We start from the raw sequence: 10,720 nt of genomic DNA on the forward strand, positions 1-10,720 counted from the left end.
CATCCCTAGATTAAAAAAATAAAAGCAATCAGACCCTCCCCTCCCCCCGCGTGTGGACGAGTTGTGCGTTGGCGGCGGCGCGGTCACGGCTGGCCTCTGCCGCCTGCATGTCCAGGTCGCCGACCATCGTCCTGCCGCCGCTCCTCCCATCTTCATGGTCCAAGGTGCAGTTGTAGGGGACGAGAAGCTACATGTTCTTCCTGCTGACGGTGTAGGGCCCCAGCCCGAGGCCCGGCGAGATGTTGAACCACCACGGCGGGCAGCCGGCGCGGGGCGGGACGAGAAGATTATGGTTCACGGCGACGAGGGAGGAGTTCTCCGCGAAGACCCGGGTGACCTGGTATTGCCCGAGCATGGAGCGGCTGAAGAACGCCTGGCCGCCGTCGCAGTTGAGCTCGAAGGACGGGTGACCCGCACGGCGGCCGGCCGCCGCCCTCCTCCAGCCAGAACGGGTAGGTGATGTTCAGGTCGCCGCACCTCTTGGGCGAGCAGGCGGCCCCGGCCGGCACCGGCATCCGGAGAAAGGAAGCGGAGAGCAGCAGGAGGAGTGGCTGGAGCAGCGACATGGATTGGATTGTGCCGGCGATGGGAAGCAGAGTGGTTGACCGAACGGAGCGGGCGAGGTCTAGTTAACGGGACAGAACGGAGGGTGGGATGTGAGACTTGGAGAAAAAATGGCGGTGGCCATGGCGGCCTGACCGGTCAAGAGCGGCGGCAGATGGCAGCAGCGCGGCGGAGGCGCGTAGTGGATAGGGCGCCTGTGTTGGGAGGGTCTGATTGCTTTTATTTTTTAATCTAGGAATGTATGTGTTAGAAAGTGATTAAACGGGCAAAATTATCCGATCAATGCTTTTTACAACGACTTAACAAATTTTTCGGTGTTTTATACACCGAATTAACGATTTGATGGTTTTCTGTAAACCTAGCCACAAATGTGGTGGTTTTTTGCAATTGACTCCACCGGCCGTGTCGCCACGATCGATCAACAGGATGGCGTCTTAGTTTTCGAGGAGCTAGCTAGCTAGCATAGTTGGAAGTCAACCCCGCTGCACCGTTAATCATGAGGAGATCCACATGCGTAGATGCGACGACGACTAGCCTAGCTTATTATTGTCAGCAGTCGATCTCCACACGCAATTCTATATATACTCTCTCTCGTTGTCTCTCTCTTTGTTAGTTTGTGTGTGTGTGTGTACGCGGCTCGATTGGCCGTTGCACACACAAGGTCAACGCTGCAAACCTCACATGCGGACGATGAACCAAGAGGGTTGATCATGTGCCGAAAGATAGTCTATGCATCCTAGTGGCACATATACATATGGTAATGATGGCCATGGAGAGAAGAGGCTTCTATACATGTGTCGCACTGGCTTGTGGTCCCGGTGAAGCTTCCATGCTGCCACCACTTGCCACTCGACCAATTGCTTAACCATCAAACCAAGTACTAGTATCTCAGAAGAGAGGAAGGGGAGTAGGATTACTGGTGATGGATGCGTGGCTTATGTAAGTATGTTGATAGATGGCTACTTAAGCAAAGATATTGTTGCTTCATGGGCAAAAGTGGTGATGTGTCATGTGGGTTAGACAGCCTACCCTTGTGACGTTGACTTGCAAGGCCATAAAGTAATCAAGGCGATCGGTGACATATCCTGGTGTATCGCCGCTGCACGGCCCCCCTCGATCTTGCTTGTCGTCGATCCATCGCCACCGTCCAGGCGTGCTTCCAACGCCAAGCAGAAGATGTCTTGTCTCAAGTCCGATCCAAATCAAATCAAATCAGTTCGTGAAGGAGACGAAGTAAGGATAATGGAGCGAGCAATATCCATGGCCTCGCCTGGCAGGCACGCCTTTTCTTTTCATTGTCATCGCTCTCAGCTTTTGTCACGGGTGATTTGCTGCGCGATCGATGTTACTAGGCGCTTGACGTCTGATCCGAAATGTGCCCGTGAATGCACGGTGCACACCAACGAGTAATCAACGTCGATGGATCGCCAGAAGAAATCAGTGGAAACGGCTTGCTAATGGCAGTGTTGTTACACTTGAGTGACGTCTGATCCGAATTTGCCCGTATGCATTGCATGCATGCATGCATGGTGCACCAACTAGCTAGCAGCCGCTGATTACGCACCGTGGATCAAGCCAGTGCCAAAAATGCATGGACACACGCATGAACATTAATTCGAGCTAGATTGCACGAACAAATCAATGGAATAATGGCAGAGTTCATCCAAAAACTACTAGCAGTCTCCTACGGGCTGTACATTGCTTGCATGAACACAAAACAGTAATCAAACCATCCTCGGCTACATTAGGCAGGCAGGCAAGCGGGGAGTTTAATCAACAGCAAAAGCATCGATCACGTACGAACCGGCCGATCGAGTTCGTGTGTGTGTCATGGACGGACTCATGGGTCGAGGTGGATGGGCAGCACCGTGCTCCGCGAGCTCCGCCCGAGCCCGAACGACGACATAAGCCGCCGGAACCGCCCGCTCGTCTCGCCGACGCCGGCCGGGGTGGCGGCCACGCTGCTGCTGCTGCCGGCCACGTCGGCATGGCTCGGCAGCTCGGCCTCCTTCCGCGGCTTCCGTCCGCGATCGCCCGGGAAGAAGTCCATGGACAAGGACCGCCTGATGGGCTCCTGCACGGCGACGCCCTGCTTGGGAAACCGGCACGAGCCCCCGGCGTGGGCCATATTCCTCGAGGGGGCTGCGTCGATGCGGGCGGCGAACGCGTCGTGGTCGTCGCAGCAGGCTTTGCCGGCGGGGGGCGCGGCCGGGCCGGTGACCTCGGTCCGGCAGAGCGGGCAGCTGACGTTGTGGTGGAGCCAGGTGTCGATGCAGTCGATGTGGAAGGCGTGGGAGCAGGCGGGCAGCATCTTGAGCCGCTCCCCGGGCGCGAACTCGGAGAGGCACACGGCGCACTCGAGCGCCTTCCCGGCCGGGCGGTACCGGACGACGGGGAGCGCGGCGACGACGTCCGGGTCGACCCCGCCGGGCAGCTGGTCGGCGTCGTGGTCGGTGAAGAAGACGGCGGAGACGCGGTCCACGAGCTCGTCGCGGCGGGTGCGCGGGAGCAGGCTGGCGCCGCTGGCGCGGAGCCAGCAGCGGACGACGAGCAGGTAGTAGCTGACGAGGATGACGGAGGTGACCATGAAGCCGATGGCGATGACGATCGCGATGGGGAACGCCGCCGACGGGCTGACGTACGGCGGCGGCGCCGCCCCGGGCGCGTCCGCCACGCCCGCCAACGCCGCGTCCATTGCCGATGGATGGATGGATCGCCCCGACCGGCTGGGGCAAGTTAAGAAATAGGAGGAGGCGTTGAAATGGGGATGAGGATGGCAGGAGGCGTCAGGCTGGGGCGTGGAGGTGGCGAGTGATCCAAGGAAGGGAGGCGAGCTGCAGGTTTGTACGCGGTGGGTAACTGGGCGGAGCGTGGTCGACGTCGCGCGCGTCGGCTGATAGAAAAATGGCCAACTCGCCGCCAGGCCAGGAGCTGACTCGCGCGAGTGGCAACGAGAAGCATCCTGCGCGCGGGCGCGCGCGGTAGTCCAGTGCCGGTTCGCGACGGCAACGGCATGGCGCCAGGTCAACTCGCCACCGGCCGATGCGCGTACTGTACCGGCGCGTGCGCGGCTGCATCGTTTTCCCGACGACGACCCGGCGCGCGTACCTTGCGCCTGTATTCCGAACTCGGTTTGTCCGGCTCGACGAATTGGTCAATCGCGCCGCTCGTACTGTGTCGTCAAGGCAGATAGATATTTCAAAAGAAAAAAAGGGGGCAAATTGTATGCATCTCAGTTTACCTAATCGGAGTAGTTTATGTGGACGTTACCAATCGTTAGTTCGAAACTACTCCTCTTGTTGTTTATGTATCCGTCGAGCGAACCAACGCATTGTAAATGGGGAAAACCTGATTATAATGGTGAAAAAAAATGGTGGTTCGCTACGAGGTCCTCATTTTTTTTTTGAAACAAGGCAAAAGACTTTGTCATTTTCATTGATTAAGAAGGAGAATTGCCTGGTTAATTGATGAAAAATCGGGCTGGAACCGACACAATCCAGCCCACAAAATGGGCACCACCGGCCAATCTGGCCACCGACATGAAACACAGAGCTGCAGTACAGCTGGGCAAGCCACGACGGCACATGCCAACAGATGGCCACACGCGCAAACAACCGACGGCTCCGACTTTGACGACGAGTATCACGAGGGAAATATGCAGGACTTGCGCCGACCGTGCTCACCGCAAACGACCACCGAGTGCCTGTCATCATCGCCGCCTGGACTCGCTCCACCGCAGCTCCGACTTCAAAGCAACCAAGCAACCCACGGAAGAGCGCCTCGGACACGCCGGGAAGATCCGACTACCAAAGCCCGAGCCGCGACCGAAGCTCCTCTCGACGCCATCATCGTTGCCATACAGAAATCAGTGCCCCCGAAACAGCCTCCTCAGCAAACCACGCGGCGAAGATGCCGCCAACCACCGCGGCGAAGATGCCGTCAACCACCGGTCTCCAGTTGTAGCCGGCTCCAAGACGATGCCCCAAGGAGGAAGGGTCGAGTCCAGCTTAGCAAGATATTCAAACATTGTTCGTCTTCAGAAACTGAGATCCTTGCATCTTTAATTGATGTCCGCTGCATATAAGTCCCTAATCAATCTGCAACTGCTGATGCTGTCGACCTGGACAGACGTCGAATGGTTCTGGAAAGACATGCCAGCAACTTCAGTTCAGTACACGACACGACGGCCTGTGTGGCATGGTTCTCAACTTGTTTCGAAATATTCTAGTCACCACGGGAATCTCTGTGATTTCAGCGATTTTGGCTTGTATTTTCTCCAAAGGACCCAAGCATTCACTTGAAATTGAATATTTTTTTTTGAAAATCTCAAAAATAGAAAGAAGTATATAAATCACCCCCAAATTCACAACAATGGAGCCGTGTCCCCTTGAAGTCAGTTTTTGTATAATTTTTGCCCTCATTTCTATAAAACCATATAAATTACCCCCTTGAGTGGTTTGAAGCTAACATGTCCAATTTGGGCGGTTTTGACCAATGTTTAGATCGTTGAATCCCCTCTCCTTTCCCCAAGTTCGGTTCTGGTCCGACAACATCTTGTACGCCTCCATTTGGAACGCCGGCTTGGATTGCGCCTCGTTCATGGACTTGGGTAGGATGGTGGCTTTCCTGTAGCCGTGTTTTTGTGTGTGAAAATGATTCAAATTCTATTATCAAAGTTCAACGAAAGTACAAGCATCTTGAACATAATAAAAATTACATTGAGATTTTAAGACCCTAAACAACCACTACTGCCGCCAGAACGAGCCATCGACGCGCCGCTGTAGCCGCTCCCTTACCGGAGCCGGCTTGACCTTGTCGATGACAGTCGGGAAGTCTTCGTGCACGTGCCCCTAAGGACGAGTGCCCTGCAGCCGCAGTTGTCGTCGTTGAACCCTTGCATAGATCGGAAGCACCTGACATCAAATCTCGCCACACAAGAGAAACCCTAACCTCGCCATCCCAAAGAGACGGAAGGAATATACGCCGGAGCTCCGTCGACTATGTCCGGACATACGTACTCGAGGAGGATCGGAGCCCGAAAAACAAATTCGAAGATATAGCGTCGCCATCCGCCCAAGCACTGCACATGCGAGGACTAAAAAACACTAACCTATACTACTAACAGGAGCGGAGGCACCGGGATTCCCCTCCCTGCCACCGGCCGCCGGAGCAGCAGGCAGTGGGGAGGCGAATCCACGATCTCGCCGACGAAGTTTGCAAGTCTTGTAACAAAAGACTAGTAGATCTAGCGGTGTGGTCGAGCCGCGTCGGTTGTTGTAGTTGAGCACCTTGGAGAAGCCGATGCTCTTGTAGTATTGCCCCTGCGAGCCATAAAGGCAACCTCTGCATCCATCTCCCGCGGGTACGCGCCTCTCATGGCGCTCATAAACTCACCTTGCTGCCACTCCCACAACATCTCCCATCCGTCGAGCTGACCAAGCGGCATGTTGTTCTCGAGTGTGGTCAACAACAGGTACGTGATCTCGTGCATATCCAACACATCTTAGGTGATCACAAGGTCGTCGGTCGCGTGAGGGAGGTAGATGTCATCAATGGTGCTTCCGGCCGACAACAAGTTGGACGCTGACCATCATTTTGGAGAGATTCTTGGGGGAAAGAGAAGGGGGTCACCGATCTAAACACCAATCGAAACCACCCAATAGTGGACATGTTTGCTTCAAAATCACTCAAGGAGGTGATTTATATGGTTGTATAGATTTGAGAGTAGAAACTGTATCAAAATTGAATTCAGGAGGATATGACCCTACTGAGATGGATGTGAGGGTGATTTTTATACTTCTTTCTTGCAAATACCCTGAAATTTACTTGAATTCTAGTGTACTACTCAAATGAATGAATTATCTTTACCAAAAGTAAATATTTCAGTGTGTACTGACATTATTGAAATTCAGTAATTTCATTAGTCTCTCTACCAAGGAGTACAAAGTTATGGTGGACTGGCTCCTTGGAGTTTGTTATTTGAAAAAACTGGAAAATGATGTTTTCAAGTTTAAAAAAAAAAATCAGTGAAAACTTATACATATTTGTCACCGCTCTGTAATTTTTCATTCAAAATCATTATGATTTGCAAGCCACACACAAAAATAACGGCCCAACAAAAAACTGCCCCACTTTCACATACGGATTTGTCTTTTTTGTCTACGCCACGTATGAAAGTATATTGCATAAATTCTTTTTCAAACGTGTTATACATGTATTTCTATCCCACCGCACCCCATCGGCCCATCCTGGCTCCTCTGTCGTAACCTTTTGTCCCTGTTGGAGGTAATTTTACATCGATGTTACAACGCCCACGCCTCTGAATGTCACACGTCGTGGGATGGATGGAGTAGAAAAAAAAGTGGTCCAGGGATTACAAGCCAGCCACATCCCTGTTTTATTCTGGTTAGATAATGAGAGCGGTTCCAGCGGCGGCGACTGGGCTCGACTGTGTGATGGTCAACGCCTCAACGGGGCAGCCGGGATGGCGTGGTGAGCGGCGGCTGGCCTCGGTCGCTGTGGTGGATGATCGGAAGCATAGTTTGCGGAGGCGGCGCTATTGTGGCAGTGGCGGTCACCTCAGATCCTCCATGGCTGGCGCGACTCCCGTGACTTCCTCTCCCTCGGCTTGTAAGGTTCCCGTTCCTTCCATCCCCCAACTCTCTTTTTTCATTGTCTTTGATTCCTCCCTCTGAATGCTGACCCCATTATGGAGGAGGCCACCACTCCATGAGCCCAAGGACTGACATCGGATTGATTCGGGGGCGTGAGAAACTGCTGCATTGGCCTCGCGGTTCGGCCGTGTACGGTCTGGCGGCAGACGACAGCGTCGTAGCGGTATGACGCCGGGCGGCCGGGGGACCATTTGGAGCTGAAGCGGTGGGTTAGAGGAGTGCCAGATTGGATAGGATACATGGCCTTCATTTTTGCAACATGGATTTGTTAGTGTTCGTAACTTTCCCAATTTTCTGATGTTGATTTCCGAGATCTGGAGAGTTTGATCTAAACTAAAGAATTATTTACCTGGCCCAATAAATTCCCCGATGCAGGGTGTAGCTCTGTTACAGACTACCAGCTCATACCTTAAATACAAGTATGTTGATCAAATCCTGTTTTTACTTTATCCGCCTCATTCTTTGTTTGGGCACCTCTCTATATAGATTCATCTATGTGTTTGATTGTTGTATTCACAGAAACAATTGTGTACGAGAGATTAATTTATGCGTCGTTTGAAATTCAATTTTAGGGCTAGTAAGAAAAGGCATTTTTTTAGTACTTATCAGTGCGAGTAGTTGTTTTGTTTTTCTTTTCTTAGTAAGTTTATACAAAATTTTGAGTTACAATTTACAGTCAGTGTTCTTCGGCAGGTACGGCAGGTATATAGCATGTACTTAGCCAATACATCTGGGTGGGCAAGCTCACTGCACAGTTGAACTTGTAGCAACCTTGATATGTATTAGTAGCACTATTTGTGCTGATACACCAACTTTCCTTTGTTGAAGGGTATGCTCTTTCCTATTTTTCTTAAATTTCATTTGACCACATTTGAATTGGCCATGCTATTATGAAAACATAGCCTTATTTCAGTTTGTTGAAATTTATCTAGAAACAACTTGGCCTATAGTTGCGTGGGTTATTATCAAATTTTTTTACTCGTTTTTAACTAGTTTTCTTATAGAAGTTTGTCAGAAGATAGGAGCTATCCAGCTTTGTTGGGCAACTTTTTAAGATTGACATTGATGTTCTAACCTCCGTATTGCACTATGTTTTCTTCTCAGATCATAGATCAATTGGGAGCTTTTCTCCCCTGCCAAAGTAACTACTATAGATTTATAGACACATATGCTTCCCCTATGATGAATGTCTGTTGAACGAAAAATGCATTCATCTTGTGTGTAGTTTTTGGAACCAGTGAATTATTTGGACATATTTGCACTTGAAAGGACTGGATGCATATATGCTGGTACTGGAAAGGGGTACATTGTACTGATTTTGTCCAACATGCATGCAAATCTTTCAGACTATATTTTCCAGTCATGTTTTTTTAATTAATTTTCCCTAGCATAAACCCAACTTTCTATGTTTATGTGTTTCAGCCGTAATAGTTTACTAGGTATGAATCATCAGTTAATCCATCTCGGTGTTCTCTTAACAAAGGATTGCATGCTATTGAGCTTGGCTCAACTACCGATGGCACAGATATTCCTTTCTTTTTTCCCAATGGTGGTTGATTTGCTTCTTCCATGGAGGCCTGTGTTTTGCTAATTTTCTATTAGCCAGTTAGAGAAGTAGTGGCAATCAATGTATATTTCAATTCTTGTATCTTATCTGGATAGCTTCAGACATACTTAGCTCTCTTGTGTTTCAAGGAAATGAATGTTGCTAGTCAAAAGAAGTGATGGACTAGGTACTAAGTATGTATTACCCGATTTTACTATATTGCGAGTTACATAGAATATTTTGCTTGTGCCTGGTCGATTGCTTGCTTCTCTACACGCATATGCTTGTACTGGCAATGATTTTTTCAGGCACATTATTGCAGCAGGCTGGTTGGTTTGATTTGGTGTTGTGTGCTTGATTTCTCCATTTGCTGGTCAGGAGTGGACAAGGTGTAAATACCTGTTACCTCTAGAAAGATCCAAGGGTTGTTGGTATACTTTTTTTAGGTCATATAGTTGGTTGTTTTATCCTTTTGAATGATTACAGGTTAAGAAACATACTAGCATCCCCTACAAAAAAGAAAAGAAAAAGAATACTAGCATAGAAGGCAGAAGTCGGACATGCCTCAGTTCTGAAGATTATGAAGCTCCAGATAGAAGTATTTTTTTTTTTGAAACAAGGCAAAAGATTTGCCATTTCATTGATTAAGAAGAAGAGTATTGTGAGCAAACAATGAAGTCATGTACATCAAACTGCAACTTTGAAAGATAGTTACCGTGAATGCTTCAGAGCACATGTGGACTCCAAAATCTATGGTGTCAATGTTGTGAAGATATTGGAATGTTCCATGTTTGGGACTTTCAGAACGTATGATATGCCGGTGTGGCAAATTTCCAGAGATATTTAGGAAACCTAGTTATTTGATTCTGCTGTTACAAAATAACCTTGAGAGAATCCCCATAGTTTGCAAATATTCGTGGAGTTCTCACTGCAACAAAGAGAAGACCTACACCTGTAATGCCGGCGTGACAGCAAAGTGGCTAATCTTGTTTCTTGTGTAAAGTAACGCAACTGGCGTTACTCTGTAGAGCTTCATGTTGTGAGAATAGTTCCAAGTTGGCCGTTGCGTTACTTTACATTTTTGGTTGCGTGCCGGTGTACAAAATAAAAGATGGCATTATGAAGTATTTTACATTTAATCCATGGACCGTGCATTGGTGACATTTTCTGTACGTTGAACATCTTTATTTCACATCGCTCCCAAATTTGTAACGTTCTTTCGTCGGCTTCAAATTTCCTACGTTCTTGTTTGTAGAATTAGTGTGTGTTGTATCCATGCACATGCCAAGATGGCGGCGCTCTCTACGGATCAGCCGGCCGAGCGACATGGTGGACGATGACGACCCGGGGAAGCATCCTGCCGCCGGCCGAGCGACGGGCTGGACGATGGCAACCTGGAGAAGCATCTTGCCTCTCTCTTCGTAGTGCACTCTATCATCATTTCTTCGGAGTTGGCTGGGAGATTTTTTTTTTAAAAGAAGATGACAGATGATAGAGGAAAATGCAATAGAGATCTTATAGACAGAGGTAATTTAAGTAGTCTATCCACAGTAAAATTACGTCGCATGCAAAACAAAGCAAAACCGGATGGGTTGCTCGCATGCATCTTGTAAAATTACCTCCATGCATCTTGTAAAATTACCTTCAAAGCCTTTTTACTTACGGTAGTTTTAGCCGGACATGCTCCTTCCTCCACAATGTAATTTTACCTTAGAGTGTGCCATGCGTGCCTGTAGATGCATGGACAGGCTGGGTGAGGAATAAGAATTCCTCACCCAGGATGACGAATAGCGCGACCCTACATATATATATATATATATATAATCCAACCTGGGCCCTTCTGGGCTTTAGGTGGGCCCTCACTCAACTTGCTCCTAGTTTTTTCCGGTTTTCCGGAGACGGGCTGCTTCTTCCGCTCTTCGTCAGTGTCTTTCTT

At 49.5% G+C, this 10,720-nt stretch overlaps 1 protein-coding gene and 1 long non-coding RNA gene across 2 annotated transcripts; one reads left to right on the forward strand and one right to left on the reverse strand.

Annotated features, from left to right (window-relative positions):
* Positions 1-2,168: 2,168 nt before the first annotated feature.
* LOC109780183 (RING-H2 finger protein ATL52) lies at positions 2,169-3,887 on the reverse strand. Its single transcript, XM_020338763.3, has one exon. The coding sequence runs from the start codon at positions 3,257-3,259 to the stop codon at positions 2,405-2,407; it is 855 nt and encodes a 284-aa protein (XP_020194352.1). The 5' UTR covers positions 3,260-3,887; the 3' UTR covers positions 2,169-2,404.
* Positions 3,888-6,972: 3,085 nt separating this feature from the next.
* LOC141021384 (uncharacterized) lies at positions 6,973-7,894 on the forward strand. The gene is made up of 2 exons (XR_012182569.1): positions 6,973-7,194; positions 7,283-7,894. It is a non-coding gene; the product is annotated as an uncharacterized lncRNA (long non-coding RNA).
* Positions 7,895-10,720: the final 2,826 nt, after the last annotated feature.

The sequence above is a fragment of the Aegilops tauschii genome, chromosome 4 (genome assembly GCF_002575655.3).
Source record: "Aegilops tauschii subsp. strangulata cultivar AL8/78 chromosome 4, Aet v6.0, whole genome shotgun sequence".
NCBI lineage: Eukaryota > Viridiplantae > Streptophyta > Magnoliopsida > Poales > Poaceae > Aegilops > Aegilops tauschii.

Coding starts and splice junctions, on each gene's coding strand:
- LOC109780183 (XM_020338763.3), bottom strand. CDS start 3,259: ATGGACGCGGCGTTGGCGGGCGTGGCGGACGCGCCCGGGGCGGCGCCG.